Source organism: Triturus cristatus, chromosome 4_1 (genome assembly GCF_964204655.1).
Source record: "Triturus cristatus chromosome 4_1, aTriCri1.1, whole genome shotgun sequence".
Taxonomy (NCBI): Eukaryota; Metazoa; Chordata; class Amphibia; order Caudata; family Salamandridae; genus Triturus; species Triturus cristatus.
In genome coordinates, this window is record NC_140585.1 from 918,377,098 (window position 1) to 918,397,752 (window position 20,655).

Here is a 20,655-nt window from a genome sequence, read left to right on the forward strand (position 1 = left end):
TTCTCCCATCAGCCGGTCCTGCTGGTCAACACCACCTTTTAGTCACGGAGAGTACTCCATCTTTCTATGTGCAAGCATTTACTGGTGTGATGTGCTGTATATGTGGCTTTTCAGCTCAACATTTTCTCAGCTCTCAATCTCTTCTTTTCAGCATGTAGATCTTCTTCCTCCCTGATTCACTTTTCTTCAGCAATTTCCACTTGCTTCTTATGTCAGAGCATTGCTTCCAAGCCATTAGTTCGAATTCCAGCACGGTTGACTCACTCCCTCATTAGTTTGGATTCCAGCATGGTCTACTCACTAGTGAGGTGCAGTCACGATCATCTTCTCATGGATATGCAGAAGCACTATACAGGGTCTGTTACACCTGCTACACTAGTTGATTTAAGAACCTAATGTGTAACCAGTACCCGATTTTAAATCCCTGCCCTTTTCTTCCATAGGGTAATCTGCAAACCTCTTTAGAGCCGTCTATAAAAGGCAAGTAAACCAAGAAGTAGCATCAAAAGTGTCACTTTCAGGACTGTGGTTGAAGTGCCAAATATCTTGCAACCCACTGAGAAGTTCAGCTTCTGGCTCTCTTCGTCTGGTCAGTTAGGAGTTTCTCTTTTTCACCACAAGATGTGAGAGGATATAATATGATCATTATCATATCTTGATTCGACAGTTACTGCCATAAAAGTACACATGTAAATACAGTTCACATTAAAACTATAAAAGCAATAAGGATCCTTAAACCCTTATTAGAATCATTGGATTATTACTCGTGTAACAACTCATAAAATCGTCAATCATAGTGTTTCTCAGTATGTTGTTATTGTTAATTTTGATTTGTAGAGCACTTAATACCAACAGGTCTCTAGGCGCTACAAGAAGAGCACCATCAGTTCCAGGGAGAGTAGTATACAGTTAGGCCCAAGCTTCTGTGAATAGAAGGGTCTTCAGTTTTTTTCTGAAAAGGGAGAAGGCGTCTTTCCGCGCGGAGCTGGCCAGGCAGCTTGTTCCAAAGTGTGGGTATGAGGACGGAGCAAGCTCAGCCCCCTTTGGAGGCGTAATTGAATCGAGGGCATTTTAAAAGACCCTCCGTGGAGGACCTTAGCGAGCGACCAGGGACGTATTTCTCAAGTCGTTGTTTGATGTAGATGGGTGCCTGCCCGTAAAGGGCCTTATGTGTGATGCAGAGGCCCTTAAATTTGGCCCTCTGCTTTATGGGTAGCCAGTGGAGTTGTTGCAGTAGGGGTGATGCCCGTGTGCGCCTAGGTAGGTTGAAGATTAGCCTGGCGGCATCATTCATCACAATCTGGAGTTTGCCCATCAGTCAGTCTGGCAGTTGGATATAGAGCGAGTTGCCATAGTCCAGGCGAGCCAGAATCAGGGCGGCTACGACTGTCCTCATAGTTGAAAAGGAGAGGATGGGAGAGAGTCTCCTCAATAACCTGAGTAGGCCCACGCAAGTTCCAAACACAGTGGAAGCTTGATTGGCCAATGAAAGTTTGGCGATACCAAAGGGGATGATGGGCGGAGCGTTTGTGCAAATCAAACACTCACCCCCAGTCAACTGATCTGGGTTTAATCCATCATCATTCTTTAGCTCACTCCACCACCCCAGTTCAGACATGGCCATATGCAAATCAGTCTAACCCTGTGCCTCATGGGAACAGTCCAGCCCGAACTGCCAAGCCATATCTTCCCTGGACCGGAAACAAGCATCCTGGGACCGGTTTCAGGTTCATAACCCTCATCAGCCAGGCTATCTTGAATCCAGTGGAAAAGTGAGCAAGGGACCCACGTCTGGGCATACCATCCCATGAGGCACAGGGTCCGACTGATCTGCATACGGCCATGTCTGAACAGGGGTGGGGGAGTGAGCTAAAGAATGATGATGGATTAAACCCAGATCAGTTGACTGGGGGTGAGTGCTTGCAATGTTCAACACTCCGTCCATCATCCCCTTTGGTTTTGCTTTGTTCGCCCTAAGTTGGCACGGTATGCCAAGACGTGGGTCCCTTGCTCACTTTGCCACTGGATTCAAACTAGTCTGGCTGATGACGGCTGATTATCCAGAAACTGGACCCAGGATCCCAGTTTCCGGTCCAGGGAAGACATAACTTGGCAGTTTGGGCTGGACTGTTCCCATGAGGCACAGGGTCAGACTGATTTGCATATGGCCATGTCTGAACTGGGGTGGCGGAGGGAGCTAAAGAATGATGAATTAAACCCAGATCAGTTGACTGGGGGAAGAGTGCTTGCAATGTTCAACACTCCGTTCATCATCCCCTTTGGTTTTGCAATGAAAGTTTGGCGTCCACTTTTATTCCCAGACTTTTTACCACAGGAGCTGGGGCGCGTGCATCACCCAGCTCATGAGGCCAGTAGAGGGAGTTCCAAGGGCTGTGATCATTGGTTATGGCAAGGACCTCCGTTTTGCCCGGGTTCATTTTGAGTGAATTGGCCATCATCCATTAAACCGTGAATCGCAAAACATCTTTGGCCCGGGAGTGGGCCTGTGGGTTTTTTTTTATTTGCAGAATGATTTGTGTGTCGTCTGCATAATTAAAAACTTGGCAGTCCATTACCGTGAGGGCATTTATCAGAGGCCTGAGATATATGTTAAATAGAAGGGGGAGAGAGCCGACCCCTGTGGGACTCCACAGGGAATAGGCCCCCATTCTGAGACCCAAACCCCCATCTGGATTCTCTGGGTGCGGTTGGTCAAGAATGAGGTAATCCATTGGAGGATAGGCCCACCAATCCCAAGGTTTCTTAATTTTTCCAGGAGTAGGGTGTGGTTGACCGTGTTGAACGCTGCCGACAGGTCTAGGACACATGGCTTCTTGTTGTCAGCTGTCATCCTGATATGATAGAGTACTGATAGCATCACCAATTCAGTGCTATGGTGTGCTCAGAAACCAGCCTGCCTGTCCCCCAGGAGGTGGTGGTCCTCCATGAACCTGGTTAGAGTTTGCAGGATATATTGATCTATGATTTTGGCCAGAAATGGAAGTTGGGAAATAGGTCTGTAGATTTTCATATTGGAAGTATCCTCACCTGTCTTCTTGAGCAGGGGGATTATTCTGGCTTCCTTAAAATAACTTGCCACCTTCCCAGTCTCCAGAGAGAGGTTCAACAAGGCGAGAATATCTCCCTCAATCTCTGGAAGAGCTAACTTAAAAATCCTCGGGGGCAGGGATCAGCGGGTGAGCCAGATTTGATTTTTGTAGCAATGCAATGGAGAGTCTCAATGTCGAGAGTTTGGAAGGAGGAGAGCAACTCTACCCTCTTTCCCTGGCTTACCTCCTCTACATCAAGGGATTGCTTAAATGGCAATTTGTCGATCTCAATCAAGATCTCTTGTATTTTATCGGAAAAGTACGATAAGAATTGATTACACTGATCCTGGTTGGATGGTGTCATCAGTGACTGTTTTTGGCTTAATTCTTTCAGGATTTTAAATGTTTCTTTTTGTTTGTAGGTTGCTGCTAAGATCCTGTTTTCATAGTATTCCGCTTTCCTGCTAAGGAGCGCCTTTTTGTAGATGGAGACTTTAGCTCTGTAATTTACGAGAGCCTGTGGCTCATAGTCTTTACGCCACAGTCGTTCGTGGTGGTGGAGCGTGCATTTCAAAGCCCTGAGCTCTTCCGTGAACCATGGTGCACCCTTGCCTTTATTACCGGTTTTTATTTTTTTGACTGGAGCTAGTTTATTGATGGCAAATAGAAGCTGGCTGGAGATGGCTTCAGTCCAATCATCAATATCAGCTGTCTCCGGCCTCCTGACGGGGTTGTCTCTAAGGGTGCTTTCTAGTGTCGGGCCCTCGATTTTTGACCAGCTACGAACATATTTCCAGAGCCATTGACAAAATCTTGAGTTCCAGTAGCACCTCGGTAGGAAGGGTCAATAAATTTGAGGGTCAAGCTAAAAACGTGTGCATAACACACTACTAACAGCATTACACAGTACAGTAGGGACCTCAGTACGCAATACTACTATGATTCTCCATAACCCTATTAGAAAACAGGACAAAGCAAACACAGTTGAGGGTGTTGTGTCAGATCAGAAAACTGTGGTGACAACCCTATAATTCCTGATCCCCATACTCCGAGAAATGGGAAGTACTGATTTCTTTCTATTATTTGAATATCACTGCCATAAAAATAGTGTGTGATTAACGCATTCTTTCGCCCGAGGACAAAAAGGGCAGGTCAGATTTAGTTGACTGCCATGGGGCCTCCAGCTGACAGTGAAAGTGGCAATGGTAAAGACCCAAGACGAAATTTTATGTATAAGGTCTTTACTAGTGGGGGTTCAATGGAATCCATGTACTCTTCCATAAGGAAGTTATCCCTGGATTCCAGAAAGGTTAATATCAAAGTACCAAGACTGCTAGTCCTGCTCAACTTCCTGTCTACATACCTACAGTACATTCCCTTGAGTGCAGCCTTTGTTATACTGGTCCAAAATCCCGGGTTAGTCCACAGATGCTCGTACCCCATTTTAGCTAGGAGGGTGTTGATATGTTCTAGCCAAGGGATCCTGGAGACCCCGTGCTGATGGAGGAGCTCCTCCAAGCCCCCCTCCGATAATTAGCTTGGTCAACTATGGTCCATAGCAATCTCCAGTATATCAAATATCTAAGGGCTGCTTTATGGCAATGGACCTTTGGCCTAGATCTAGTTGCAATGGCTGGAGCAGGGTGCTGGTGGAGAGATTCACCAAGGATCATATACATTTATTCTCACCCACCTCTAATGTAGTCACCTTCTCATGTCTCCACAGTTCTCCATATAGAAACCCACCCAAAGCTTGCAATAAAATATTTGGATGGCTGGGGATACAGGTCGAAAACTGGAGCCCAAGACACCTCAAAATTCCTCCTGCATAGTGTTTGAGCTTGAGCTTACACTTGTTGATCTGGGTGGACCAGCCAAAGTTCTCCATTAGTGTGAGACCCAAACCCTCAAAAGTCCAAACCCTCAAGTGGAGCACCATGAAGAGATGGGTTTAGATGGGTCATACGACTGTGGTTTAAGACCATTTACTTGTTTTTATGAAAATGGATTACAAGCCCTCTGTGCTCGCAGAAGATGCCAACCTGGTCCAAGAGATTTTGGGCACCTGTAGGGGATTTGGATATCAGTAGGGTAGCATCGGCGAACAGGAGGGCTGGAATATTTGTACCTGCCAGACTAGGTGTATCATGTTTGCACATTTCTAGGTGGGCTACTGGGTTGTTTATGTAGAAGAGAAACAAGGTTGGGGCAAGAACACAGTCCTGTCTTATCCCCCTTGTAACTGGTAATGATGTAGTCAGTTCCCTGTGTTTGCCAGATCTCACCTGTGCATAGCTCTTTTGGTGCAACCGCATTAGGACATCAACTAAGTAACTTGGGGCACCCTGTTCAATTAGGACCTTCCACAGGGCCTCTCCTGGGACAAGGTTGAAGGCAGCGCAGAGTTCAACAAAGACTACATAGATATGAAGAATGCTGGATCGTCTTCTGGAGCCCTGTACTTCCTTTTCTCAGTCTCGCTGATGCAAACTTTGTGGCCAGCAGAGTAAAACAAATCCCCACAGTGGAATCCAAAAACACTGGAACAAAAAGGACCAAAGCTTGGATGGATCTCTCTGCTTCAGGATTTCAAATATCACAGACGACCTGTGATAGGGGAATACCTAACCTGTGTGCCAGAGGTCTCCTGCAAACTGTGGGTGCTGAGTCATCAATTTGAATACTCTTCAGAGGTACCAAAAAAAGATGGCTTTTTTAAATAGGGTCTTGTAGAATGTTTTGATCAGTTTAATACTGCATCCTTCACCGGCATGTATTTTTATAGCGTGTATCCTGTCCCCAAATGCCTTGAAATCAAGCACAACCTCAACTTCAATGCTGATGTTTTTATGTTGAAAGCTTTGACATGGCGTGTCATAACATTGACTAGGTGTGCCTGGATTGAAGTAACCAGTGTTGCGCCTCCTTTTTCTTGCCACTGTATCCTTTGGAGAGTGTCATTGGTGGCCTTACACAGTGCTGAAGTGAAGGCAGTAGTAGGAATCCAGAAGGAAAAGAAAGGGTTACCTTTCTGATTTTTTTATTGATGCCTCTAGGTCCTTCGGAGAAGGGGTCATGGGTGGTCTTGGAGAGTGTTGAAGTGAAGCAGTACTAGAAGTCCAGCAGGAAAAGAATTGGTTAATTTCCAAATCTGTGTTATTAACGCATAAGGGAGACTTCTCAAAATACAATAAAAACAGTATTTTAAATGGGCCAGTATTGTCTAGTACTGTGTACCGGCACTTTTCAGAAACAAACAGGTACTCTGTTACAGAGTACCCTATCTTCTATTTTTCCATTTCAAGCACTCAATAAAAATCAAAAATGAATGAGAGGAAGAAAACACATCGAAGATTTGAGTGAAAAATAGATGAATCACGACTAGAAAGAAAATCGGTTTTAATCAAAAAACAGGGAGATCAAAATTTTTATGAATCCAGTCTTAGGAGCTCAAAAAAAAATGCCTCAGAGCTGGTAAGCCGAGACAACCTGGAATAGCAAGATCAGCCTGGAGCTTTAAAGGCACAGTATTATTTTTTCTTGAAGAATATAATTGTTTGCTAATCTACCAATTCTCTTTTCAGTTGTATTAATAAAAAAGATATTGAGGTTGAAATTGAGTTTGAATCTTGGAAAATATTTAAACTTTTTTAAAAGAAAGAAGCTAAAAATAACGTGTTATTAGAAAGAGATTTATGTATAAACGTAAGTATTAAAAAGTACAGCAAGCGAGACACAGAATGTTTTCCCTAGTAAGGAGCGTTCTGAGACCCCATTCACACAGGGAGAGAGATTCAGTATTCATGAATATCTATAAAGATCCCATGATGGGCAAAAAGAGTAGGTTAGTATATGTAATCAAACAGACAGCTGAATATAAAGAAGTATGCAAATGTAGATGAATCACACACTATAAGAGTGTGCAAGTACAGATTGGCAAATGGACAAGTTTCTAAAGGGGTGTAAATAAGCAAGAGGGTTTTCAATATAGGGGATAAAATCCATTACACAGTCAAGAAAAGGGGTGCATCATAGAAGGGGTCTCCCAAAAGAGATGAAAATAGGATGCCAAGAGAAAGAGAGAAATAAACAGGACCTTTCAACTGACACCAGTGCTTTCTCAGAGATCAAGAGGCTATGAAACAGACACAGAATGGGCCTCCCCAACAGAGTTAAAAACATCTTCAGAGAAAATTAAAGCCGGTCTCATGCAACATGGATTACTATGGATTGCATCCCTTCTCTTTCCTTGTGCTTTTCCTTTATTGAAGTCACTTCTCACCAGCTTCCAGACATGGCTCCAATTTCTCAAAGTACTCTGGAGCAATCAGCTGCAGCAGGGACTGGAAGAGATTCACATAAGGCAGACGGGACACCAAGACCAGCGACTGTAACAGATACAGAAGGGTCAGTGGAAAGGCACAGTGTAACAACATATCATTAATTGTAACAGAAAGCAATACAAAACAAAAGTCTAACAATATCAAACTCAAACAAAACATAATGGACACAAGAGTCAATTCAATCGGTATCCAACCACATCTTGCAGGGTCCAAGGACTGTAGCATATGTTGGAGTCAATCCAAATGACTGCAAACAAACCAGGGCAGTGCCAACAGAGTATAATGTTCTGCTGCCTTAAGACCATTTTTGATGACTCAATTCAGTGCAGCTTTTAACATATTACGGGAAGGGTGGGAACCCTGCAGTTCAAAGTTCAAAAATGCGGATTATAAAATGGTGTTAGGCTACCTTTTTCTCCACAAATTTGCTTGTAATTTTATTCATCGTATGGTGTGCACTCTGTGCATTTGCCCGGCAGTGTTGCCTGCTTCTTAGTCTCGAGTCCAGAGGTGGAATAAAATAGTGTGAAATACAGATTTCTACATACATTGGTGCATCAGGTTAATAAGTGTTACTCGCATGTCTGGTTCTTCCCTGGTCCCTACGGTCAAAAGTACCTTAGTTGGTTCCTTTCCAGTTAAACTACACTGTTAATCCATGATGAACAATGGTGAACTCTGAGGGGGTGTGGCTAGCCACAGAGGCAACTAGCTGCAGTTTGAGCGAGCTCCTGCCCAGGTGCCCTAAATCCTTTTCCATTCTGACCCCCATTGTCCCATTTCAGCACCCAGCAATAGCTCAGTCGGTGGCTGCGAGGTGGGGGGGCACACTGCAGCAGTGTAGCTCTAAATAGTCGAGTGCCCCGAGACTTTCCCTTGGAGGTGAAACTGAATGCCTAAGATGGCGCCGGGCATCAGGATCAGTGCACGGACATAGTGATCTGAGGCTCTGGGGCTTTGGCACTACGGGGAGCCACTGGCCCGGCCGGCTGGATCAGCACCGGAGGAGCACGGCATGTGGCTGCAGGCCTGATCACTTGGGCACACAAGGCCAGAGGGGGTCTAGGTGTGTTTGCCTGCAAGGATCTTCTTTCTGTGACACCAGACCCGAGCCCCGGCTGATGGCCTACGGAAAGGTACTGTGAAAGGCTAGGTTGGGTCGCCCCTGAGATACTGTTAGAGGCGGGGCTAGCCCCCCCCACGCACACAAAGGAGGGGAGACTGAGCTCATCCATTGCGGGTGAGACTGATTATAAACTATTACCGGGCCAGACTAAAGAACGGAGACTCGCACCACCTCCCAGCGACTGGGTTGCCTCTTCTTCCTGGTCGCGTATCACTGGGTGCTGGGCTTCACGGACAAGCATTGCCGGCGAGGTGACCTACCCCTCCTGACGAACAACACGCGGGTGAAGTGGCGGACTGACTAGGGCCACAGGGGCTAGGCTAATTTGCAACCTCCACATGGACCCCACAAGAGAAACAGCAAACTACTGGAGCTCTGGACCCAAATAGCACACTGCCATTTGGAGGCCCCTCCTGTGGTCCCACAGTCAGAGACCCTCCTGAGATCCGCAGGGCGACACCCAGGCCACACCGACTCAAATTCTGGAGGCTGTCAAAGTGTCCTGGTATGTCCTTGAAAGCAAATAAGTAAAATGTTCACTGATCTAGGTATCCTGCGCAATGATCACTGCAAGCTGGCTACCACCGTCAGAGCCAACAAGGATAGTTTTATAGAGGTGGGCACAACAGTCGAAATAATGCAGGGGAAACTGAAGGAACTCACCCACAGAATGCGTGTAAGGCAATATCTGCATAGCGGGCCTGCCAGAAAACACTGAAAGAACAGAGATGGTCAAGGATTTAGAGAGCTGGTTGACGACAGAGGTGGCTTCGCACAGACTTTCCCCTTTCTTTAGACTTGAAAAGGCCCACAGGGTGCCAGTGAGGCCCCTATCCCCAGAGGCTCTGCCACTATTGCGACAGGGACTGGATTCTGAGGCAGGCCCGTTCAGCGGGCAAATACCAGGTGGCGAAAACCAAAGTGGCTATTGTCCAGGACTAAACCCGAGAGGTCCAGAGACCCAGGGCGTCATTCCTGGAGGTCAAGCTGGCTCTCAAAGAAACTGGGCTGCAATCAATCAATCAGGGAATTGTAAGCAAACTACTCACCCGTGAGGGTCTCATGGCGCAATACAGGATTCTTTTACTGGCCAGGCTTAAGAAAATGATGGACAAGCACACATGGTTCTTTGATGACCCTGGAGTGCCTGGGATTAGCTAAGGGCTAAATAGTGGAGTCTGGTGCATAAGCACGGAGTCCAGTGTCGCAACCTAGGTGGAGACGGACGAGGCAGAGGGGAGTAGGGACCCGAGTTGCCCGACCAAGAAACAGTTGGACAAGGAGATAGCAGATATTTTGGGGGTGGCAAACTCGTTTGCTGCACTCTCACAGCGTGCCACCAGTGGCTGCACCTCGGAGTCATCGTTGGAAGGTACGAATATGAACAAGCGGCTTGGGGAGGACTTCTCGCAGCCACACATCACCCCACGTAAGCCGACTACTTTTAGATACACACTAGTACTCCATCAAATAAGAATCACAAACACTGTCATTACTAATGCTGGTGGCCTGCATACAGAGGGCAGTGCTTAATTTGAGCCGGTGCTTTTCGGTGCTCAACACTTATTTTACAGGGCTGGGTCTATAAGATTGATTTTCCCCTGGGCGGCAGGCCCGGTAATTATCAACAAAAATGTACCTGTCCTCCTTGGCCTCCGATTGATACGTCTTTGCATGCTGGCTCACCCTGGTCCAAGCATGTTGAACGTGCATCATCACGTTTGTGAGGTCAGCAGTGCATGCCTGCCCTTCACGTGCCATTTCTATTGGATAATCGTGGCTGAGGGCGGGCTCATGGCTGAGGTGGTCTGAGGCAGACTGGGAAAGTTGAGAACAAACTTTCCACAATATCGTAGAGCAGATTAGAAGTGCGTAGCAGCCTTTCTTTAATGACCTCGCACTGAACTGAAATCCTGCATTTGACGCGCTCGTGGTCGGTGCCACTACCAACTTCAGTCATTGTCAGATGCAGGTGTGGATGAGATCCTCTGTACACTTTAAAAACTGCTAGCCCTCTAATAGCTATGCTGCACCAGCGTGGCAGCATTACTGGGAGCAGCTGGGCCAGAGGCACTGCAGGCCATTCTGAACTGCAAACTCCCGCCTGGCCAGCACAAGCCAATTGGAGCACCCATCCGGTGGCCCACTGTGACCAGCAATCAACCTCATTGATCAGGTAAGTGGAGGAAATCATTGTTGGCGTTGGGAGGAAGGGTGGTGGGGTTGATGTGTGTGTCATATGTATGCATGTGTTTCTGTCTTGGCCGTGAAAAAGAGGGCTGTGCATTTTTGTAGTGTTTTCGTTTCTTCGCGCCTTTTACCAGCTCACACTGTCTGCTGAGCTCAAGTGGGGAAAACAGGACTGCAAGAGTCCAGGATCACATTTATTAGAAGAAATAGCCAAAAGGAATAGTAGATATCTGTATGAGAAGGCCGTTTCTAATGTTCCAGTTGCTTTTAACTATATTGAAGTGAAGAGATGGGCTGATGGGGGTGATGAGAAACAGAAAAAAAAAAAAAGAAGAGCTTTTAAAAACTGCACCCACCATCCCGAAAGAAATGGAAACACTTTTTAATTTAAATGGGTTGAAGGAGGTGAGCTCATAGCAATATTTTTGCATATGAATTCCACATAGTTGCTGCATTGTCTCTACAGAATACATTTTTGTTTAACCCCTTCCATGCGTCGGATGGCCCCTGGCCGTCCGACGTCACAGTGGGCGTGTGCGGGGCCATCCGAACCCCGCCCACTCCATAAATCACCAACACCGCGGCATCAAGGTGTTAAAATATTTAAATCTATGTGAGCCACAACAGATGGATTTCCGAATAAATTCAAGTTTCACAAACATTTGTTATGGCAAAGGGGTCTGTGTACTTTTTTCTGCTTAAATTGTGCAAGGGTGTTTTTTTTTCTTCTTTATTCAAAGCTCGAGTCACATGCCCACACAAAACAAAGTGAGTTTTCAGGAGAGGTGATCACGTGTCCTAGTGACTGTAGCTGCCCACCACGAATCACAGGGAACCCGGTAGGAATCCCTGGGCTCAACACATTGTGAATCTGATAAATCTCCCTTTGCTTGAAAAGAGGTATAATGTAGTCTCAATTGTTGAGCAGTGCTTTTCTGCCCTCATGCTGGGATCTCATCACACCATGTAAAGCATGCAGCCAGAAATAAAATACAGATTCCGCTTGTCACCTCTGCTCTAATCAGAGGCGCAACTCGAGCCAAATTTCAGGGGGGGCTGAACTTTAAGCAATAGGCAGAGTGGAGCTGCAGGGGCTCTTAGAAGGGGTGAAACAACAGCAAGGCCTCATTAACATGCAAATGGTCTTTTAAAGACCTGTGAAGTGCTCGGGTGCGGCTGCTTTTTTGCCCGGGAAGGTGTCTCATCCCGGGCTGCCACACACGACGGGGGGGGGGGGGGGGGGGGGGTTGGGGGGGCTGAAGCCCTGTGAGTCCAATGGGTGTTGCGCGCCTGGCTCTAATCTTATCCGATATGAACTAAGGAAAAAACATTAAGACTTGATGTCAGAAAGAGAAACTAATCTAATCATCCTTACTTAATGGCACAGTGTGAAACCTGAGAGTCACCGGAGGTCAAACACAGCTACCTTGCTTGCCCAAATCATGTGATCATAGATTAGCGTTATTTCACCACACAACCTTTTTGCAGAAATTGTGCTATAAATGCACTTTTTGCTTTAATTTTTCCCAAAATGTAACCAGGGTGAGAACCAAGGCTCACTAAAAGAAACTCTGATCAGGTATTACATCTGGTGTTCAGCCGTGCCAGTGGCAGATGTGGGTGGAGCCACTGGAGGAAATGGGTGGAACCGGGGGAAGTGGGTGTGGCTTCCTAAGAAAGATTGTGAGCACCTGCACCTGTTATTTTACAAATTAAGCACTGACAGAGGGGCAGAGTGGGTGCTGACATAAGAGCCAACAGGAGACGAATGGGGCAAGGGGTCCTGCACTGATGGAGGGGGAGGGGGGCTGGGTAGGGTGACCAACCGTCCGTAAATTTCACGGACAGTCCGTAATTTCTGCCGTCTGTCTGTTGTCCGTGAAGGATTCTTTAACGGACGCCATTTGTCCGTAATTTCAACCGGGCACCGGTCGCACCACCCTAAAGCCGGCACAGCTTCCACCCATTGAATGTTTCCCTGATTCCCTTTTTGTTGATCAGTTTTACAATGGTCGGTATGGGAGGCTCAAAAACGATCTCATTTTTTTCACGCACGACATACCCTCTTGGTCTACCAGCTTTTACAATTCCCTTAACGTCACCTCCTCCTCCTCTATCCCTCATGGGAAACAGCTAAAAATTTCCCCCTCTGCGGGTTTTAACGGCTCCCTCACTATCTCACTCTATAACAACAGTACTGTTATGATCCAAGCCAAAGACACCTGTCTCTCTCTCTTTGACCGCCTCTTCCCTTACCTACTCCCCTCCCATCGGACTATCCCTTGACTCTCCATCTAGCTCCACCAATTATTCCCTTTCTCCTCCCTTGACCCCCCCATTCTCCAATAGGCTGCCCCCTTGGGAGGCTCAGGTCGACCCTCTTCTCTCCCCTCTGCCCTCCCCTCCTATTCTTCCCCCCTCACAGTATGCCCCCCCTCTTCACTTCTGCCTTACCTCTAGCTAACACGCTCCTCGTCCATTCTGCACCGTCCCGGCACTCCATTCGCAGCTCCTCCCCCCTATCCCTACCGGTCACCCCCTTCCCTAGACCACCTCCCCTCCAGCCTTCTCCCCTAGTTAACTTTCCTTACGTACCCCTTATTCCCTCCTCCTCTTTGCTTTTCCTCCCCATCCTCCCCTCACCATGTACCCCGATTTCCCCACAAATACATTCCATCTCTCTCCTTCCCCACACTCCTCCAGCATTGCTGTGCTACCCTCTTCCCCCCCCTGGTAACCCTTTACCTCCCTCGGGCATACCAGAACCACTTCCTTTCTTCAACTTCCCTATCTCCCAATCACCCCCACTCTGCCTGATACCCGCTCCCTCACAGCCACCTCACTTAGCTGCCAGGTCCTCTCCAAACCCCTCCCCTCTCTTCCTCCCAAACCTCCTTCATCCCTATGACCCCACACACTCCTCCCCTCTCCTTCCGCCCCACCGCCTCACTCCTCTCCTATCGCCCCGTAATTTTGTCCTTAACTCCTATCCTTCTTGCAACGCCAACAATGACAACTCTCCTCCCACCCCCGGTGTACCTACTCCTGCTCCCATCCAAAACCTCTCCCCACCTCTGAACCCTATTCCCCTACTCCGCTCCCGTTCCCTCACCTCTCCCTGCCTGCCACCGCCAAGTGCACCCCCTCCCGCTTCCATGGAGTCACCCAACATGCCGTGCTCTGCCTTCCTCTCTCTGGAAAATAAGCTAGGCTCTCTAATCACCTCCATCTCCCAACTTGAAGCTACCATTTCACTTTTAAGCTCCACGATCTCGACTTTTCCATACACCTCAATTCCTTTGGAAAACACTCACCCTCCCACGAGATGCACCTCGCCCCCACAACCCATAATAGCTAAGCATAGCCTGGCGTCTGCAAATTCACACACGCATTCAAACGCCTCCCTTCCTCCACTTTCACTTCCCAATAACCCTGCTATCTACAATATTCCGACCATCTCCTCTGTCAGAAACACTCATCCACCTAAACCCTCCCGAGCGCCCTCATATAAGTTCAATATCCCCATCACCCCTCATAGCCCAAGTGCCCCCGTCACCAAAACAGTCTCGACAGAGCTGCACTGTATGCTCCACAACTGCAGATCTGCAATAAAACACAAACTTGAAATCTCCGATACCATCAACTTGCACAATATTGACATGCTCTTCCTCACAGAGACCTGGTTCAATGATACCTCTCATTTTATGTTTGATCTCCTTGTACCAACAGGCTATTCTATACTTAGAAATGACAGACTTGACAAAGTTGGGGGGAGGTGTTGCAGTCATCTTTAGAAACTCCCTTCAACTTAAGGCTCTTCCCAACAGCTCCTTCCACACTTTTGAATGCCTATCTCTTGAGCTTCAATTGCACCACCGCGCACCTCTCAGATTCCATGTTATCTACCACCCACCTGGTAGCAGCCCTTCGTTTATGGAGGAACTCACGGACTGAATCAGTGACCAATACTCGCAAAGTGACAATCAGATCTTCGTGGGTGACTTCAATGTCCACTGGGGCTCGCCTCAAGACACCTATGCGAATGCGCTGGCCACCTTCCTCTCTGCAAATGATCTTATCCAACACTGCACTGAAACAACACACTCTAAGGGTTCAACCCTGGACCTTGTTATCTCTAAAGCAGGCTTGCTGACCATCGCTTCCCCTATTCATGTAGACTGGTCTGACCACCTCCTCATCCCATTCTCTCTTCACCTATCACACTCTATTACTCTTGGCCAGCCTAAGAGGGCTACATCCTGTTTCCGTGACACTAAAAATATTGACATCAGTACCCTCTGTGAGTCTGCCTTGCTATCACTTCCAAGGCTTGACCCGGACCTAGATGTTAACGAACTCACCTCCCAATGCCTTACAGTCCTTGCAGTCGAAATCAATAATGTCGCTCCTCTCCAAAGCAAAAAGAAAAGACCCACTCCCTCAGCACCTTGGTTCAACAAATCCCTCTATGAAGAAAGGAAGTACCTAAGAGTCCTTGAGAAACAATGGAGACAAGCGCCCTCCACCGAAAACTTGGCAACGCTGCGTTCAGCAAGATCCAAGTACCACAAGCACATTTTCCTTGGAAAAGCGTCGCACTTCAAATCCCTCCTTGACTCAGCCAAAAATAGACCCAAAAAACTATTCGACCTCCTTAAGAACGCTAACAGCTCTCCCCCAACCTCCAAATTGGAGGACTCAACAAAGAAAGCTGCGGATTTCGCTATATTCTTTGACAAAAAGGTGAAATCACTTGTAGATCAGGTCATTCATCCTACCCTTACAGAGGAGCGCAAATCCTTAACCATTTGGCAAAACTTTGACCCCATCTCTGATGACGCCCTCCTTAAATGCATCCTCGATACAAAGCCCTCTAACCACTCTCTTGACCCCATCCCTAGTGCCATTGCCATGGACTTCTACCCCCATTCTCTTTCCTATTGGACCACTCTGGTCAACCTCTCCCTCAGTCAAGGCTCCCTTCCTGTTTCCTTCAAAAATGGACAGGTCACCCCTTTGCTTAAAAAACCCACCGCTGATGCGAACGACCTCAACAACTACCGTCCCATCACTAACCTACCCTTTCTTGCGAAAATCACAGAAAAATGTGTAGCGAAACAACTCTCTCGCCATATCAAGGACAATGATCTTCTTGACACTTTCCAGTCCGGCTTCATTCAAAACTGCAGCACTGAAACAACCCTGCTGCTAGTGATTGATGACGCGCTGCGGATACTCGATTCAGGGGAGTCTTGTCTTCTAATTCTTCTTGACCTTTCTGCAGCCTTTGACACAGTCAATCACAACACTCTCCTTAACATTCTTCAACAGAGAATGGGCATAGAGGGCACTGTGCTCAAATGGTTTGCCTCCTTCCTCTCCGATAGATCCCAAATGATCAAAATAGCGAACAGCCTTTCATCTCCTTTAGCGGTCAGCCAAGGTGTCCCTCAAGACTCTATACTTGCACCCACACTATTCAATCTATTTAGAACCTTTGGGAAATCTCCTGCTTAAATCCGGGATCTATTATCATCTAAATGCGGACGACACTCAAATCTATCTTAAAGTGGCCTCCACTCACGATCTCTCCTTCCTAAGCTCTACTCTCAACTCCATTCAAAACTGGATGTTAACTCATCAACTGATCCTGAATCCTTCCAAAACTGAATTCCTCCTCCTCTCCTCCTCACTTTCTCCTCCCCCAGTGCAATCATGGATGGATCAGATTAATCTACTGAACAATAAACCCATCATTGTCGAGATCGCAAAATCCCTTGGTGTCCTACTCGACAAAAAACTCAATCTACACTCCCACATCGATTCCATTGCAAAGTCTGCTCGATACCAACTGCGACTTCTTTGGGGGATTCGTCGCTTCTTCCCGGAGCACGACCTTAAAACCCTGGTCCAATCGCTGGTTCTCTCCAGATTGGACTACTGCAATTCTCTTCTTACTGGCCTCCCCAAAACCCACCTGTCCCCCCTAAAGTCCGTTCTCCATTCAGCAGCTCGTTTCATTTATGGGGCCAAAAGAAGCGACCACATCACACCCATTTTATCCACCCTCCGTTGGCTTCCCATAGAGGCAAGATCTATCTACAAGACTGCTTGTATCACCCACAAAGCCTTGCACTCCTCCTCCCCTCGCTACCTGGTGAATAAACTGAAACTCTCTGGTGGCTCCAGACCTTCACGTAATGCAGAAAATTTATTGCTTGAACCTCCCACTTTCAAGAAGGAAAGATCGATGGCCCAATCCTTTTCAGGCAATGCGGTGAGAATCTGGAACTCACTTCCGCCTCATCTCCGGACCAACACCTCTTCTCAGGCCTTCAAATCTGACCTCAAAGCTCTCCTCCTTCAAAGACACTTCCAAATTTAATTTACGCCCTCTATTTTCTGAAGGAAGTCCTGCCGTTATAGGAAATTCTGTTCTCCATGCCTATAGAAGTGCCTTCCCAGTGTGTTTTTGTGTGTTGAGTGTCTGCTATTTAGTGCAGTAGTATACCTCTACTTGTACTTTGTACTCTTGTATAACATGCAGACGTCTCCTTTCCTTTGTAACGTATTGTTTGCTACCTCTTGTATTTTGTTTGCTTTTGATACTTGCACAACGGCCACCACTGCCTCATGTAACGTAACTCTAATTTTAGTGCTTTGAGTGTCTGCCATTTATTGACCTCTGTGTACTTTGTATGCTCTTGTAACCTGCACACGTCACTTTTTTCCTTTTGTAACGTATCGTTTGCTCCCTCTTGTATTTTATTTGCTCCTGATACTTGCACAAATGCCACTATTGCCTCATGGAACGTAACGTTTGCTTTTGTAACATGCTCACTTGTAATTTTTCTCCTTATGTATCATTATTGCTCCTATTGTGAAGCTGTAAAGATGGGTCTCAGACCGTTGTTGGATCAAGTTGTTTATTCATAAGTTGCATATAAATGAACCCACCAGTGCGGATAACAGAGACCCTCCAGCACCGGTCAGTACAGAACACGAAGTGACCCCCAGCATTCTTCCCAGTCACTAAGCAACCTAGAACACACCTACATCATGTTACTGACATCAGGACATTCCATACAAACATCCTACTAATAAAAAGAACACTACACAACATGTCCCCCTTTTTTTTTTCCTTTTTTTTTTAAACATATCCCTATGAAAACAAAAAACAAAACAAAAAAAAAAACAAATCATTTTAAAACAAAATCATCGAATTGTTTAGGTAATTTCACAATTCTTTTCACAGGAACCTCATAAGAAGCCCCCTCAGAAATCAACTCCTCAGAGGAAGAGATATTGTGAGCATCAGTATTAGAAACAGACACATCAGAACACAATTTGGAACTATTATCAGAAGAAGAACTAGCTACATGTGTACTTTCAATAGAGTGTCTAAGATTGGAATCACATGCACTTTTATCGTTAGAAGATCCTATATCCAAAAAAGAATGAAGCACTCGATAAAACTCCCCAACTCAAAATGGCCGCCACGAACGTCACCCTACGTCTGTGCTTTCATCAGGCGATGGGTCTTGTTTCCACCGCGTGAACAGCCGACGTAAGCAGGGAAGATGTGACGGACATCACACAGGGAGAATGGAGGCTCGAGCACAAACGGCTCCACTCATCAACCGCCACTCAGGGCTTCAAGGTAACCTTTACCTGTTTAAAATGTTTCAAAGATGAAGCGCTTTTCACTCAAAAGATTCAGCTACCTCTGAGCGGTTCAAATCAGCTTCCAATGCCTTCAGTGTTCCTTTTTTTTTTTTTTTAAATAAAAAAAAAAAATCGTGCAGAGGAGATCTCAGTTTCTTCCTTCACGGTGGGTGAAATCCCAGTCGTCGCCAATGTAAAGATGGGTCTCAGACCGTTGTTGGATCAAGTTGTTTATTCATAAGTTGCATATAAATGAACCCACCAGTGCGGATAACAGAGACCCTCCAGCACCGGTCAGTACAGAACACGAAGTGACCCCCAGCATTCTTCCCAGTCACTAAGCAACCTAGAACACACCTATATCATGTTACTGACATCAGGACATTCCATACAAACATCCTACTAATAAAAAGAACACTACACAACAGAAGCGCTCTGACACCTTCGGGTAAAGTCCGCGCTATATAAAAACGCATTAAATAAATAAATAAATAAAAATCTCCCTTCTTGACTCCGATGCTGTACCAAAGCTCAAATACCCAGCAGCATTGGAGAGGCACAGCGGGATGGCAACCCTCACACCGTCCGCCCTTGATGAACTGTTAAGAGGTGTTTGAAGGTGACTGAGAGGGAGGGGCTGCAGCTTCAGGAGCAGGGGCATCTATTCAGATGCAAACAGCCCTGAATGCGTCATGTGTCTGCAATTTAGAGGGGCCTCACACATTCCCTTTCTGCCCAGGGCCCCAAACACCCTAGAACTGGCCCTGATTACACCAGGCAGCACCTGGTTCTCTTCACAGAGCTTAATTACTGTCACTAAATTGTAAGCAAACCTCGGTTCTTCAAACATGCAGTCTATAATGTAATAAAATAAAGAAATGGCACAATCGCACCCACTCTGATTAACAAAGTATGGAGGACAATCAGTTAAATCAGTTCTCTTGGAGTATCTCCTTTAAGTACTGTACATCACAGTGAGGGATGGCAAAACTAACATTTTGGAAAGAGAGTCTGTCTTCTCGTTGTCTTGTCCAGGAGGGGGTAAGGAGCCCTACCCCTCCCTGGAAGAGACCAAGATGATACTAGAATACTGCATGCCCACCCCTGTGCCCACCCTGGTGGATCCTGTCCCCCCTCCTGTGATGGCTCCTGCCCCCCCCCCCCAGCGATGGCTCCTGCCCCCCCATGTGGTGGCTCCTGCCCCCCCACCTGTGATAGCTCCTGCCCCCTCCCCCCATGGTGGAGCCTGTCCCCATCCTGGGTGGCTTCTGTCCCAGCCTTGGAATAGCTCCTGTAGCGAGGGTGAAGTTCTTGATGGGCCTCTTCTCATAAAATGCCCAGCTCAAAATTAATATGAAAAGGTGGGCGAGTGAGTAAGTGAAGGGATGGGTGGATGGCTGGATGAATTAGTGAAAGGGTGAATGGATGAATGAACGATTGAATAGATGGATAGTGAGAGAGGATGGATGGATTGATGAGTGAGTGGAAGGATGGATGAGAGAAAAGGTAAATAGCTGGATGTATGGGTGGAAAGGTAGCTGGATGGGTAAAAGGGTGGATGGATGAGTGAAAAGGTGGATGATGAGTGAGTGGGTGGATGGATGAGTGAAATGATGGATGGATTGATGAATTGATAAGTGCAAGGGTGAATGGATGGATAGATGAGTAAAAGGGTGGATGTAAGGATGGGTGAGTGAAAGGGGGGTAGATGGACAAAATGATAAATAGATGAGTGAAGGAGTGAAAGGATAGATGGATGAGAGAAAGGATGGATGAGTGATAGGGTCAAATGATGGATTCATGAGTGGATGAGTAGATGGATGGGTGGGTAGCTGGAAGGAAGGATGGCTAAGTGAAAGGGTCGATGGAGAGAGAAAGGAAGGATGGATGGATGACTGAAAGGGTGGATGAGTGGAAGGAGGAGTGACTGGGTGGATGGATGAGTAAGTGAAAGGATGGCTGGATGGGTGAAAGGGTAAATGGCTGGATGGATGAGTGAATGGATGGGTGGAAGAGTGGGTGGATGAGTGTACAGATGGATAGGGTGGATTAATGGATGGATGAGTGAAAGGATGGATGAAGGGATGGATGAGTGAAATGATAGATAGGTTTGCAAATGGTTGAATATGTTTGGATATGGCTGCAGTGCTTAATTTGTGCCGCTGCTTTCCGGTGCTCAGCACCGGCACTTCATTGTCAGGGCTGGAGCTATAAATTATTTTCAGGAGGCAGTGGTGGTGAACGTAATTAAAAAAATAAACATGAACAAAGGGGATACCCT

At 46.7% G+C, this 20,655-nt stretch overlaps 1 protein-coding gene across 2 annotated transcripts in view; it reads right to left on the reverse strand.

Moving 5' to 3' along the window:
• Nucleotides 1-20,655, reverse strand: part of DENND6B (DENN domain containing 6B) — a 269,659-nt gene that overhangs the window by 155,145 nt on the left and 93,859 nt on the right. For both annotated transcript variants that reach the window (XM_085653729.1, XM_085653730.1), the window contains exon 6: nucleotides 7,333-7,438. In XM_085653729.1, coding sequence (XP_085509855.1) covers nucleotides 7,333-7,438 — 106 coding nt within the window. The remainder of the gene's footprint in view (nucleotides 1-7,332; nucleotides 7,439-20,655) is intronic.